The sequence below is a fragment of the Hippocampus guttulatus genome, chromosome 4 (assembly GCF_054856545.1).
Source record: "Hippocampus guttulatus isolate MCC_2025c chromosome 4, RoL_Hgut_1.0, whole genome shotgun sequence".
NCBI classification, from domain to species: Eukaryota; Metazoa; Chordata; class Actinopteri; order Syngnathiformes; family Syngnathidae; genus Hippocampus; species Hippocampus guttulatus.
In genome coordinates, this window is record NC_141264.1 from 7,044,703 (window position 1) to 7,060,879 (window position 16,177).

At 41.8% G+C, this 16,177-nt stretch overlaps 1 protein-coding gene across 1 annotated transcript in view; it reads left to right on the forward strand.

The window, feature by feature from the left end:
* The window catches only part of necab2 (N-terminal EF-hand calcium binding protein 2), a 125,138-nt gene extending 109,246 nt beyond the window's left edge, over nt 1–15,892 (forward strand). The window contains exons 10-13 of the mRNA XM_086109514.1: nt 179–291; nt 2,539–2,616; nt 3,131–3,222; nt 10,759–15,892. Coding sequence (XP_085965640.1) covers nt 179–291; nt 2,539–2,616; nt 3,131–3,222; nt 10,759–10,787 — 312 coding nt within the window. The 3' untranslated portion in view covers nt 10,788–15,892. The remainder of the gene's footprint in view (nt 1–178; nt 292–2,538; nt 2,617–3,130; nt 3,223–10,758) is intronic.
* The last annotated feature ends 285 nt before the right edge of the window (nt 15,893–16,177 follow it).

The following is a 16,177-nucleotide window of genomic DNA, read 5'->3' on the forward strand; positions in this document are numbered from 1 at the left end:
AGCTGACCCTCACACCTTTTCTGTGGCTGTACATTTTGCTCCTGCCAAATAGCGCCATTGATGGTTTCCAAGAAATTGAAATCCACCGATTCTAACAAAGTTTAATACACTCTATAAGCTCTGTCTGATCTGTATGCATTAAAGACAATGCTTTTTAATAATGATTTTCTCGATGCAGTCACTACTGCTGATCCGTCAGGAAATGGTGGTTTCCCAGAAGAAGCTCGGTGACTATTGCGAGGCTCTGAAGCAATACCTAAAGAACGTCTCCACTCAGAGAGACTGCTTTCAGTAAGTCCCCTCGACATTGTTTTCTGTGTTCATAACTTTCAGGAAGATTATTGTGCATCCATTCATTCAGAGACATACTCTTATGGATTCACTGGCCCCTATTTATCCTGATAAATAACTGAGACACCCCCACCCCCAATGAAAATTGAACATAACTCAGGCAAAACATTGTACTGCTTTGGTTATGCAATAATATCATTGTCATTTCATTTCATTTGATGTTCAGGTTATCCCCTTCGGATACATATTCCGATCCATTTCACTGCACTTTCAAATGTTATTATTATAAAGTAAGTGATTCAGTTGCCTGAATCTATACCTCATAAGATAACCAGAAGAATCACTGCACTGTAACTCATTCCATAATGTACTGTACAGTATATGTTACACATTCCTAGTATTCTATTCTTTTTTGTTCAATTATATCGGCATACAGCAACCAGGAAAACCTAACTTTTACACTGGTGAAGGGCTGAATGATTATAAAAAACATAATAATCACTATTATTTTGATTGAGATTGAGATCACGATTATTAAAACAATTCTTCGTTGATTTCAAAACTTAATATTTCTTCAACTACTAAAACCCCACGACTCAAAACACAAAATTGGTAAATGTATGTGAAATTCAAACCAATTGCACATTCAGTCTGCGACATCCACACCTTTCATGCCTTGTATCTTTACACACCGTGTGGCCTTTAATAAGCATTAGCCTTATCTACTGAGCATTTCCAATTCAAAATGTTCCTTTATAATCCTTAAATCTTCTTAAAATTTAATTGAACTATGATAACAGGTAATCTGAGCAGTCGCACACTCATAAACAATTTCATGCCATACAAGTACAAGAATTACTAACAGCTAAAATGATCTACAAACAAATAAATAAAATATAAATGAAAAATGCCGCAACCACTCAAACAAGACATTTAAAAACATTTTTTCTCACCTAAGTTAGTTCGAGCATTTTATTAAATTCAAAGACCTCAGACCGTATAGTGTAAAGGGCCCCGATGTCTGTTGGGAGCAATAGTCAAAGCCTCCTTTGAACATACAGTACATTTGCTAGTCCTAAGCTTGAATGTCAGCACAACGAGACACATAACTCAAACATGTTCAAGCTCTGCATGAATCTTGTGTGTAGTGTGATTTCTTATTTCACATTTGCAGCAGTTTTCACATGAAAATAGCTTCAGGTATCCCATGACATGCAAAAGGCCCAGGTCAATGACAAGCGATGGTGGTAAATGTGCTGCGTCGAAGAGATCATTAACATAATTACGTGGTGAGACCTCACCTACTGTACCTGTAGGGGATATAAAACTTGGAGAACTTGCCTATAACTTGTAGAACTCAATTTTTAAAAAATGAAGAGCGGAAATAAAATAAAACAATGAAAAGATGTGATTTGCACAAGTGGATTTGGTTGTGTTCAGAATTAACCAGTCACATTCAAAATCATAAGTGGGAGTCAGAACACCTGCCACCTTTTTAAGTGCCTCAAAATATTCCCAGATAAAGTTCAGATGTTCTAATGGGCTTTTCTGAAGGCTTTGCTTTCAAGCAGAAGCTTGAAGGAAAACTTGCTATTCCAAACGGTTCATAATTCCGTTCAACTTGACTCAGGCCCCGCTTTCAGCTTAAGTGAAAGAACGATGCTGTTTTACTATTCATATGGTGTCCTTTTGGTCATACCTTTTGAAATTATGCCTAAAAGGTTCAACCTTGGTTTCATGGCACCAATTTACCAACATCTTTGTTTGCGTATGCGTGTGTGTGTGTGTGTGTGTGTGTGTGTGTGTGTGTGTGTGTGTGTGTGTGTGTGTGTGTGTGTGTGTGTGTGTGTGTGTGTGTGTGCGTGTGTGTGTGTGTGTGTGTGTGTGTGTGTGTGTGTGTGCGTGCATTCATTCCTTCATGCTGGTGAAAGTTTGAAAGATGACTTTCACAGATTATTGCTGCTTTAACCCGTTCATGCACCCTGTAACCTGATAATATGATCAGACATTTCTGCATTTTTCTGCCCACTAAAAACTCAGGTCGCTTTTTAAGCTCTGTGATCCAGTATGTTCCAAGAATTACAGAGAATTACAGTACTATTTTGAGAAAAGTCTCTGAGACTTATGAGAATAAAGAGTAATGTGGAAATTGCACAAGACAAAAAGTTGTCATAAAGAGCTAGTCTGTCCTGACCCAATAGGAAGGCCTTTTCTGAGCTGTGCTACTGATGTCTGTCTCTTTTCCAGTGTGACTGCAGTGCGCCTGCCAGATGGCTTATCCTTTGTCATCTATGAGTTCTGGGACGGAGAGGATGAGTGGAAAAGGTACAATAGTAATTCGATGAATTTTGTTACTTTCTGTGGCAAAATAAGCCATTTTAAAGCAGCCGACTGACTTCATTAGAGCGTAGAGGGGAAATAACGCTGAGCAAATTAGAATTAAGAGGACCCGCTCCTTCATATTATTTCTTTCATTTTGCTTGTTTGACATTTCAATCAGCTTCCACATTACTGCAGCTCCTTTTGTTTCATTTACATACTTCCTTGCTATGTTGTTTTAACTTATGAAAAATGCTCTTGCATTCATAATGGATTAGTCGTCCCGCATTCTTATGAATGGCTGCGGGAAGTTGAGACGCAGCAAAGCTGCTGAGGTCGAAGCTGCCTGCTGCTTCAAGTTTCCGCTTTGATGCTCACATCCAGCACCAGATACTCACTGTCATTAATATTTTAACTCCGACAGGAATTGCTAAGGGCCATATTTTGAAGGACTTGGACTGTGTATGTGAGTGTCTGGATGTATCGTACGTGAAAACTCAACCACATGCTATGTTTCCAGGCACCTTCAGTCAGGCCCTAACAAAGCCTTTCAGCATGTGAAAGTGGACACGCTGTGCCAGCCAGAGGCCATTTCCTCTGTCGCCGTGCCAGGTTAGTATTTCAAAATGACAAATGAGGACTGGAATTACGTCGTGCAGCTTTCTGGTATTCTGCAGTTACAATTCATTTAGGGTTCAACAAAAATGACTCATAATCGGGTTATCTCACACTCATTGTGTGAAGAGGGAAACGCACCCCTATTAATTAAATTATTCAAAACATTAAAACTTGCAAAGATTCCAAAAATTCAGGACATGAGAGGAAATACTTTCCACATGTCAAAAATTCCCACTGTCAAAAATGTCACATTATACCAGTGCTTCTCAATTATTTTCTGTCATGCCCCCCCCCCAGGAAGAAGAAAACATCTCATGCCCCCCCGCGACTATAAATAGTGTCATTTGTCTTTATATAATTGTTATAAGTACACCTCTGCATAACACTGTGTTCTTATTAACGTATAAGAGAATAAAAACAGAAAGAAATATGGACCAACTTACAACAAAGAATAAATAGCTTTATTAACTGGAACAGAAAATATGTAAAGTTCATCTGAAATTCCAAAATAAAATTAAATCCTGAATTAAACTGTAAACATTTTGACTGACCATGTCAAACCATACGACACTGAAAAATAAAATTACAAAAAATCAATAAATAATAATGCATTCAAACTGATCACCAACATTAACTCAGGAGCACAATATTTAAAAAAACAAAATGTTAACCTGCAAAACAAAAATATATAAAATAATTTGTGCTGTTTTTTTTTAATCAAAGATGATGTCTGGATTAATGGCTACAATGAGCACGTTTTGCAATGCACAGCTTTTCGAAGCGAGGTTTGAAGCAGGACACAGCAACTCTCAGCTCCTGCTCAATGTGTAGCCGGGACCTCTATTTTAGTTTGCTGAAGTAGCAGTCACAAAGCGGAATGATTGTTGGCAATATTCAGCACGTTTTCGCTGAAAAAACTCAAGCGGCTTATCAGCGTGATTGGGGTGTAATGTCTTTAAGTGACACCTTAATTTATTTGACTTTATTCTGTCCGCTACCAACATTTTTAGACACAGTCAGCACACCGATCTTTCCTCGTCTGCCACCGTAGTCACAGTGAAGCCAAGCGCAACATACGCCTCCGTCATATTTCCTCCCTTCGAACGCTCCCTGCGCACACTCTGCCACTGAGAGCGCCACTGCCCCCTAACGTAGTGGAGGTGCAACTGCACTTTATTCTAGGACAGTAAAAAAAAAAATAATAATAATAATAAAATTTAAAAGCATGTTCCCCGAGGTCAGACGCACTCCCCCTCCCCTATAAATATATACGGAGCCTCGTTCCCCCCGCCCCGGGTGGGGGTGGGGGGAGCGCAGGGGGCGCCCCACTATTTAAGAAACACTGCATTATACAAACCCAAGTCAAAAAAGTTCTCCATCTTTCCTTTTCCAAATTCAACCTGTCATCCCATTTGAAACAATGTTGGGAACTACAGTATTTTCGACATTCCAATAATTCCTTTCCACATTTATGACAATAAAATTCCCTCATGAAAAATATGTAGTACTGAATATATTTTCCTCATCCTTCCTCCTTTCTCAGCTGAGTCAAACCATTCCAACTTCAAGTCTTACATTCATTCTACATTGATTCAAATAATAACCCTGATTTTCATATCAGCGCAAAGCTTGCTGTGTGTTTGCCATTTTGGCCAACCGGCCTTTGCCAAGTTCTCGAAGTGCCCACACAATGGGGCAGACGCTTCCGCCATGTTGAGACTCCAGTGCACGACCGATGCACCACATTTAAAGGGAATGAACAGATCATGTAGATGCAATTATTAAGTCGGCTGCACACTATCACACATCCATAGGCCTGCACTCATTATATATATAGCGGCTGGATAGCTCAGTTGGTAAGGCATCGGTTTGGCGTACGGGAGACGGTGGTTCAAATCCCGCTTGGGGCAAACATGAGCACATAACACCATCCAGTGTGGGTCCTTGGGCAAGATCCTTCACGCTAATGCCTACCTCATACAATGATGAGAGACAATAAAACGAATGACATGCCGGCTCAGACGTCGCCCGGCCAAACAAGGTCTGCGTCAGAACCAGAGCACCTTGATGAAAAATGGGCTACTGGAACAAAGCGCAGATGGGCGTGATGCGATAACATGGCTCTGTTGGAATGCTACTACTCAAGCAACCCTAGTCAGGGGTTACATGCAGAGAATGTGGGCTAAATGGTTACTTCGAAACCCACAGTCACAGTTGACCACGAAACATCTAGTAGCTCGAAACAACTAGTAGCTCAGTGTTCCAACATGCACAAACGGCAACTGCTGTCACAACTTGAGATTGATGAGGTACAACGCAGGTTCCATGGTGAAGGGCCCCAGGCTGCCAGATCATGGCAGCCTGGGGAGGAGGTCATACCAGAGATTGGCAAGCCCCAATGAATGCAGATGATGAGATTGGGAGGCCAGCCCCAATGAATGAAATGCTGAACGAGGCAGCAACTGACTTGAAAGCAAAGATAATGGCGCTTCAGCATCAGTGATCCTGGAGATGCTTGGCTATAAGAGCAACCATGGAAGCCATGAGATACGTTACCCACCATGGAAAAGACGGTTGGAGGCTAAGATCAAGGCATCTCAGAAAGATGTGAGTCAACTGACGGAGGCCCAGAGAGGTGTGATGAAAAGGCCGATACCCGAGAGGTACATCCAGATGACCATACCTGAAGCACTCGAAACTGCCAAACAAAGGCCTTGTCCTTTCGTGTCCCTAAAGCGGTACACGAAAGAGAATGAGGCCAGACGAATAAACAGGCTGTTCGCAACACAACCTGCGAAAGGGTATGCTCAGTGGCAGGGTCCTAACAACAGTGCTGACCCACCAAGCACTGTTGTTAGGACCCAAGGCATATGGGAGAAGGAGGTTGCACATAACAGCAGTGCACAATGGCTGGTGACCCTGAGAGAGGAGCACAGCAACCTCCCTGAACAGAACCCAGTTACCATAACAGTGGCAGACATACAGGAAAGAGTCTCAGATATGAAGAACTGGACAGCACCAGGCCCGGACATGGTCCACACCTACTGGCTAAAGAAACCCACAGCACTCCATGAGCGCCTAGCAGCACAAATGAACCAGCTGCTGAGGGATGGGACTCACCCAGGATGGCTAACCGAAGGACGAACGATCCTGATCATGATCACCTCAAAGGGTGCAGTCCCATCCAACTATCGGCCAATAACCTGTCTCCCCACAACATGGAAGCTCATGTCAGGCATCATTGTGGCTAAGATAAGTGGACACATGGATCAATACATGAGCGAAGCACAGAAGGGCATTGGTAGAGATACCAGAGGAGCCAAACATCAGCTCCTGGTTGACAGAACAGTCGCACAAGACTGCAGGTCCCGACATACCAACCTGTGCACAGCCTGGATTGATTACAAGAAAGCCTATGACTCGATGCCAAATACATGGATCCCTGAATGCTTGGAGTTGTATAAGGTGAACAGGACCCTAAGAGCCTTCGTTGCGAACTCGATGAGGATGTGGAAAACCACACTTGAAGCCAATGGCAAGCCACTTACCCAAGTGTCCATCAAATGTGGCATATACCAAGGTGATGCACTCTCCCCACTGCTGTGCTGCATAGGACTGAACCCCTTAAACCAAGTAATCACCAAGACAGGCTATGGATACCGCCTCAGAAATGGAGCTACGATCAGTCACCTCCTCTACATGGATGACATAAAGCTGTATGCTAAGAGCGAAAGGGACATAGACTCCCTGATCCACACAACCAGGATCTACAGCAGCGACATCGGGATGTCATTCGGGCTTGAGAAATGTAGTCGGATGGTGACTAAGAGAGGAAAGGTAGTCCGCACTGAAGCAGCACAACTGAACCAGCTGCTGAAGGAACAATAGCAGACATTGAGGACAGCTACAAGCACCTCGGAATACCACAAGCCAATGGCAACCTCGAACTGGCAACAAGGAAAGCGGCTATGGCCAAATACCTCCAGCGAGTGAGGCAAGTCCTAAGAAGCCAGCTCAATGGCAAGAATAAGACCCGGGCAATAAACAGCTATGCCCTGCCAGTGATCAGATACCCTGCAGGAATAATAAGGTGGCCAAAGGAAGAGATTCAGACCACGAACGTTAAGACCCGAAAGCTCCTAACCATGCATCCAAAATCCAGACTGTACGCAAGCCGAAAGGAAGGAGGCCGGAGACTAGTGAGTGTGAGAGCCACTGTCCAGGACGAAACATCCAAGCTCTATGAATACATCAAGGAGAAGGCTCCAACGGATGACGCACTCAGAGAATGTCTCAGACAATGGGGAACAGAGGATGAGGCGCTGGAAGAGGGACCATCATGGGAGGACAAGCCCCTACACGGAATGTACCACCGGACCATAACTGAAGTGGCTGATCTCAAGAAGTCCTATCAGTGGCTAGAGAGGGCTGGCCTGAAGGACAGCATAGAGGCACTCATCCTGGCTGCTCAGGAGCAGGCCCTGAGCACCAGAGCCATTGAGGCCCACATATACCACACCAGACAAGACCCAAGGTGTAGGTTGTGCAAGAAGCACCTGAGATGATCCAACACATAACTGCAGGGTGTAAGATGCTGGCAGGGAAAGTCTACATGGAACGCCATAACCAGGTGGCTGGCATAGTCTACCGAAACATCTGTGTGGAGTATGGACTGGAAAACCCAAGGTCAAAATGGGAAACACCTCCGAAGGTGGTGGAGAGTGACAGAGCGAAGATCCTGTGGGACTTCCAGATCCAGACTGACAAGATGGTAATGGCGAACCAACCAGATATAGTGATCATAGATAAAGGGCAGAGGAAAGCCGTTGTAGTGGATGTAGCGGTCCCAAGTGATGGAAACATCAGAAAGAAGCAACACGAGAAACTCGAGAAATACCAAGGGCTCAGAGAGGAGCTGGAGAGAGCCTGGAAGGTAAAGGTGACAGTCGTGCCTGTGGTGGTCGGAGCACTCGGGCAGTGACCCCCAAACTAGATGAGTGGTTGCAACAGATCCCGGGAACAACATCGGACATCTCAGTCCAGAAATGTGCAATGCTGGGAACAGCAAGGATACTGCGCAGAACCCTCAAGCTTCCTGGCCTCTGGTAGAGGACTCAAGCTGAATGAGGCACGGACACCACCCAAGGGGTGAGACGAGGATTTTTTTTTTTTATATACAGACGCTGCCCAACTTACGAACGAGATACGTTCCGAACGATCGTTTGTAAGGTGAATTCGTTCGTAAGTTGCTTCAGTGCTATATTTTGTATGGAATGTATGTTTAAGGCTTATATAAGTATGTTTAAGGTTTATATAAGTATAATAAAATGAAGTTTAACTTACTTTTGGAAGATGTGCTCGAAGGCTTAAGGAGATGATGGAGGGGGAGGAGAAGGAAGAGGAGGATTTTATATCATGGGGCCGAGAGGGTCTTCGTCGTCGTTGGAATGGGCTTCAAGAGTTCCTCCGTAACATCAATTAAGGAAGAAGTTGAGGGTCCAGGAGAAGAAGATGAGGGTTGACGAGTATCTTCCTTGGAGGGTGTAGTAGAAACTGGCCGAAAGAAGCGATCTCACAACGATTGCACAGTTTTCTTCTTTTTGTCATCATAAATGATGCAGGAGCACTGTATGGCATCATTCATTTGATTTGCAACCTTTGTGCAACGTTCAATATTTGGGTCTTGCTGCTCAAAGAGTGCGATGGCTTTATCTATGAGCGAAAACCCCTCGGCCAAGAGTTGCGTCTCGAATTTCTTCATGGGGACAGGCGTTTCCTCCTCCTCCTCCTCCTCTCACAGCGCCTCACGTACCGACGTAGTAGCGGCGGAAAGAAGCACTACTCGGAAAAAGGCGCGCAATACAAAATCTAACTTACAGCATCTCTGTCCGAACATTTTTCGACATACCCGCAAAAATGTTCGTATGTACCGTTGTTCATAACTATATATATATATATATATATATATATATACAGTATATACTGTATATGCACTGTATGTTCCGCACGATAAGGCGCACCTAAAAGCATTCAATTTTCTCAAAAGCCGACAGTGTACCTTATATTTATTTCTTGGACATAATATTTGAAATGTTCTATAAAGCACTTTGTTACAGCTGCAGCGGTTGTGAAAGCTCGATATAAATAAAGCTGTGTTGAATTGTATTGTATTCCCTTTAGCGTAGCTCCATCTTGTGCATGAATGACAACCGCAGACACTCGTTTGACTTCTATTATTTGCGCCTTATAATGCAATGCACCCAAAATATGAAAGCAGTTTTAAAATAGGCCATTCATTGAAGCTGCACGATATACTCTGAAACTCCTTATAATGCGGAAAATATGGTGCATATAAAAGTAACAAATACTGTATTCATTCTCGTGTTCTTGCAATCGTGCACCACTCAGTTGCTCATAAGATAAGATATCCTTTATTTGTCCCACACTGGGGAAATTTACAGCCTCCAGCAGCAAGAATGTGGGTAGAAAGAAGAAAGAAGAAAAAAACAAACAAACACCGTTCAATTAAGTGCAATATAAATACAAAATTGATCAATCGCAGTGCTATTAACAATTGTTTTTCACATCATTTAACTATTATTATTATTATTATTGTTATTTTTATTTTTATTCAGCAGCCTGACAGCAGTCGGTAGGAACGAGCGTCGGTATCTCTCCTTGCAGCGTGGGTGTAACAGTCTCTGGCTGAAGGAGCTACCAAGTGCTGTCAGGGTGGGCTGGAGGGTGTGGGAGGGACTGGCCATCATAGCTTTTAGCTTAGTTAGCATCCTTCTGTTGCCCACCTCCTCCAGAGTGTCAAGGGAGCATGATTGTCTTTTTCACCCAGGCTATTTAAGCAGGGTGCTTTGCTAATTCCACATCTAACTGCACTCCATTATTGCCATGAACCATCAATAAAAGAAAATGCAAATAGAAACCTCTAATGTGAGGCAGTGACAGATTCCATTTACATCAGAACACTGAGGTAACAATTCCCCGTTGACCAACCTATCATTACTCTTGAAGGAAATATGGTATTTAGTTCTCAGAGTACAGAATGAAGGATGCCATTAAAGTAAAACTGGTTAAGGCACACTTGATACATTTCAATCAGCTTGTTCAAACTAATAAAATTAAACGACTAAATGTCAGCATGACTTGTGTGATACATTGACAATCTCATTGGTCCAATACCAACAAATTTACCACGATTATAAATGCACAATTAAAGAAAAATGATGTCAATACCAACACAAACAAAACAGACAAACAAAACAATAGATTTGCATTATTATTTGTCTAGTACTACCACTACAGTATTTTTTTTGTGTGTATTGTTGAGTGACAGTTTTTGCTTTGTACTTCGTGTGCTTGAAACTTGGAAGGAAGCCACCTTGTTGAAATGGATTCATTGCCTCTGTGAGGCAATGTTTCAAACACTTGTTTTTTTAATCCATCACTTCTTTCCTGCACTGTGAAGTTCTCTCTGCTTTCTGTGTGTCCAAACCTCTTCGTCCTGTTTCTCCGCAGCCGCCTGGTGCAGCGTGAACAAGGCCTGAGCATGAACGGATCCGACTCGACACCAAGACTCTTGGACACCAACTTTTCGACCTTTTCCTCGAATTTCTCCCCTTCTCCTCACTTCCCTCACATCCCTCCAAACTTCTTGAGATAATATGTTTACACAGTGAAAATGTATGGTGGCAGTGACAATTGAACAAAGCGCATTTTCCAAAAGTACATTTGCATCCAAACATTGTGGTTTACTTCTTAGTATTTATGATATGGTCAATTCATTAATTATGTTCTAGCCGGTTGGGAGTTTGTCATGTAGCATGGAGCTTTGGGTTAAACTTTTCATGTAGCAGGAACCCGAATGACTCTGGAAAGTCCTTTTGGCAATGTGGCCATTTTGAAACATGCTCTAAATGTATTCTAGAAAGCGTATCCATGTAGACATGAGTCCATATAAGATCCTCATTTCACATTTGGTCAAGGGGTAGACGGGAGCATTCTGGAAATGATGGAAGTTCTTTTTCTTGTCGTGATTGTGCGTAGCTGACCACACACTTTGACATCATCTTCACATTATCTTGCATAGAACAAATCAATTTATATAGTAGCGATGAGTAGTGATAATTTTACAGTTTGAGCCCTGATCGGAAAAGCATGAGTCCCATTATGCATTTAGAGAGTCCCAAATTTCGAATTCTGAAATGGTCTACTTATTCAATTCCATATGATAATAACAGAAACAACAACAATATACATTTATAATAGGTTTATTTCTAATAAACAAATACTGCAAAAATTTAATAATTCAAGCATACAAGATTTGCTGAGAAATAGGTTCTTATTTCATCTCATGGTTCAGTCTTTGAGTTCATATCTCCGCAATAAACTTTCGCAACACTTGTTTTAACCTTACACAACTTGGTAATCGTCTGCTTTCCACGAAGTGAAGGCCGATCTCGCCAAGATCGTCTCGCGAGAACGGTAATCTCGTCATGCGAGATCAAAACAACAATGGAGGCTATTGTCAAACTGTGTTCGTTGGTGGGAAAAAAGATTTACCGTCATTTTTTTGTTTGTTTTTTTTTTTGACTAAGAAATGTCCTTGTGTTCCAAAAACACATTATTTGGAACTGTGCGTCTGGCGGGAAAATTATGTATCTAGGATGCGGGACGCAGAGGTAACGAGATAGCTGCAGTCGTCGGCCTCAAACCTTTAACTTGATCCTTCCTTAAATTAGCTCATTCCGAAAATGGTTCAATTATAAAGAAGTGGGCTTTAGATTGACGGAAGATCCGTCAGTTCAACACTGTTTCTGTTTCAGTGTTTCCGGCTGACCCACCTGGGCCCAGTCCATCTCTCGTTGGCGACAGCCAATCGGTGTCGAGAACATCATTTCCACGTCGCACACAGACGACAAGTCGACACGCAGCCAAATAAAGAAAAAAACTAAAATGAGGACACGCGCACACACACGCAGTGTGGATATTGTTGAAATAAGAACAATACAGGACACATGTCACTGAGGTCTGTGGTACTGAAAGGTAAACAACACTTATGTTTACATTTTTTGAAGTATATACACCTGCTGTCAGGTGTGCGGCACTTGAGTGTGACATAATATTGGCAAGTCCATTTTCGACGCGGTTTGGCTGATGCCGATGACTCGGGCGGACTGGGCGGGCCCGAAATACTAACGACAGCTCCAAATGGCCTGACTGTAACGACGATGGCCACCTGAGAAAGAAAAATTCCAGACTAAATTAACTAATTGTTAGCCATGAAATTAGCCTAATGAATGTGCTTCATTTTTTTTGTACAAAATACGACCATTCTTCAGTATCCACCTCCAACTTACAGCATGACCATCACTTTGGAATTGCTGAACCCTTCCTCTCACCATATAATGCAATATGACCCTTCAATCAGCTAATTAAGAAAAGCAATTGGACTTCAGAAATCATTATCATCGTATTCACAGGTTATGGTTAAAGTTCAAATTTCAATTACATATTTTGAAAGATGCAATAAATAACCATTTTGGCCAACCATGTTGCACTGGAATTTGAGAGCTTGAGTTTTTTGTAAAGTAACATACTTGAGTGAACTCCGCTTTCTTATCGGAAAATTTCCAAGTATGACCTCCAACACACTATATAAATGACTGACAGTTCACATCCATCGACCGACAAGAGAATAATACTACTTTGATAAATAATATAGGCTCTCAGAGGACCATCATTGTAATGTCTGTTGTGGAGGATATCAGTGAAATGAAATACCTTATGAGAGCAACAGCCTTTTTTGCCCAGAGGAAGGAACTATATCTGTGTAGCCCGCTGCAATGTCTTCACAAGAACACAATGAGGCACGTCCACTGAAGAGTAGTCAACGAGCTTTGCATCTATGTACATTTTGAAAAGAAATGGCATTTAGAGTGGAGGTTTAATCGTTTCACTTGCAGCTGGAACATGAACCACAAACCAACAGTGTCCTGTGGATGGTCAATATTATCAAGTAGACTTTGAATGTTTCCTTCGGAGCTTCAGTTTTTTTTTTTGGTGGAGGGGTGCATTATTTTGGGGGATTTAAAATTGAATCGGTTAGCTTTAACATCAGGGTTAAATAAATACATAGGTGAGCTGTGTAGTCACTGTTGGATTAAGAGTCTGTGCTGCTACCTAAACAGAAGAGACAAGAGAGAGAGAGTCTATAAACCCGTTTTGTTTTGGGGGTTTTTTGGTTTGTTTTATTGCGCTGTTTGTGTCATACTAGTCTACAACGATGATCAATTGCTTGTATTCGCTGTGTCAGTTGGGTAGAGCTTGTATGTGTGAATAATACTGTTCTGATATGAATTATGTGTATTATTTCAATATTTTAGTGCTCTGGTGCAAATCTTTTCTCAGTGAAACTGGCAGTGGCTTCTCACGCGCTTGTTTCAGAAACTCCTGACATAGACTGTAAAAGCCTTAATAATCATGACCTGCAATGGAAAGGTTTGATCTTTTTCAAAATGTTTGTTCACATTTTGTCTCACCGGAAGCAAAGTAATGTTACATTCATGCCAGCTAAATTAGATTCAAACACCGACTATGTAATATTTGAAAAACTTGTTACTTGGCATGCGGTTTATGATTTCATATGATTTCCTTAAATATTTAGTCACAGATCCTGTTTGATAAATATATATTCAAAATAAAAACAGGCTCTAGTCTTTAGACAAAGCAAGACGTGAAAACTGCTTTGAAAGTAAACAAATCATTTCAATAACACATGACAACCAAAATAACCAGGAGAGTGCTGCGAACTAAAACTTGAATCAAGATGCCAGTCCAGTTCATGTCTCACTCACTGCAGGGCTTGTAAAACTATCTTACCTTGTGGGTTTCTTCAGGTAGGAACGTTAAAAAAAAAAGAAAAGTGGGAACAATTACTTCACCTCCAACTGCACTCACTGCATTATTGAAAGGAACTGAGAGAAAAGGACACGCTGACACCAACTTTAGTGACACATTTCACTGCCATTGTAACAGGAAGTAAAGAAATGACTGGCTGGTACTTAGTGCAGTTGGCAAAGCAATGTCCAGGATTTGATGAAAAATGGTACATTACGGTTTAAGTGGAGGAAAAATTAACTGAACACCTTGCAGAGGTTGGTTCTCTAATCAACTTTGGTCTGCTCTGTGTTGAGGTCAGAAGTAGGAAAATTGATACCTTAAGAACTTTGGTGAGCCCCATCACATCTACACAAACGATCGCCACCATGGTCAAATCTATATGAGCCCAAGTAGGAGCTGATAATGTCTCAAAAGGCTCAATTTAACCCTTTCACGCACAAATAATAACCTGTAACCTGATAAGCTGTCCACTGTAGTAACCGCTGTCCCTGAAAGGGTGAACATGGATCAATATTGTGACTTTGTAGTTGCTAGCGGATGACTATTTATCATGCCGATTTTGTCGCAGATCAACCAGCCAGTTCACTGCTTCATCAATTTTCCCTCTGTGAACGATAGCCAGTGTGCTTGACTTGTCTGCCAGCAGTGGAGAGTATGCTTTGACAACGATTTCATGAGGATCACATCTCGATTAAGAAATTGGCGGTTTCGCTGGCCTTATGACAGCATTTCCACCCCTTTCACAGTATGACAAAATCAAATACAAACCTATGGAATATTCTGCCTTACAAAGGTCATTTCCACTGTCAGAGAGGCATTCGTTCATTTTACAATAATAATCGATGCTTCTGTGCCAATCGGATCTGGGTCCAATCTGTGTGGAGAAAGCTGCTGTATTTGGAGGAGAGGCTCGTTGGACAGTTCAATGTTTACATGTCATAAAACCACGATGTACAGTTTGACAACACAGAAACGTTCAAGTCACTGCAGCCCAACGACGTAACGGCTATTGTTCAACGTGCCCTCTCCAATTAGGTTGATGAATGCCAATATTGTTCCCCGTTGAGAACATTCCAGATAGTCGTTCACAGTGCCACCTGTTCCGATTCTCTCCTTTGTATATCCTGAGTGTGACTTGTGCTTCGTCATCAAATGAAATAGCGATGCCTTTGAAATGTAGTGAAACAGGCCTTGACTGAATGTTTCCTGACTTCAAGGACTGACCGTGACACACAGTTCCGGAACGTGGAGACTTGGCCTCACCCCTCCAAATGCTGAGAGCTGATGTCACCGGGTTTACCTCAATGAGTCTTAGTACATGATCCCAGGTTCCAAGTCAGGAATTCGCCAAATTTGCCATTCCCAAGGCTACGTTTATTTCCTTCTGTGATTGTGTTCTTTTCTATTTTTCAATTGAGTGCATGTCAACTTGAATGTCGAGTAACTTCTTTGCCGTAGTATTAGGCTATGCTACTCCTTTTATGGGTTTGGTGCATTTCTTACGTTCTTTTCTTATCTAGTAGTCCTAAAGTATGAAGATGAAAGAGACTAAAATATATTCTATACATACTGTATGTACGACTAGAAAAGTGGCATACAAAGATGAATATTCCGTTTTCTGAGATTGTTTAACTATTAATTCTTCATGTATGTTTCTGTAAAACAGATCTCGTAGACCTTGAAGGGATGCAAGTATTATATTCTAGAAAATGTAGAGTGATGCAAATTCAATAAAGCTATAAAAATGAAACGCCTTTGCTGCCTTGATATGAAATGTTTTGCATTTGTGAGATGCCAATGTCAGACGTTGACTGGATATGAAGCACACTACACACAATATTTAAATGGCCACACTGTAGTCTAGCATCTCTCTCACAAAGTCGGTCGATCTATGGGTTCGAATTTCCGTTGAAAGAACTCGGCGTAACGTATCCATGTTCTCCCCGTGTTTACTTGGGGTGTTTCTTCCCACTTCCCATCAACAGGCATGACTTAGAATTGCTCATATGTTTAAATTTGAGCATCTGTCAGTTCC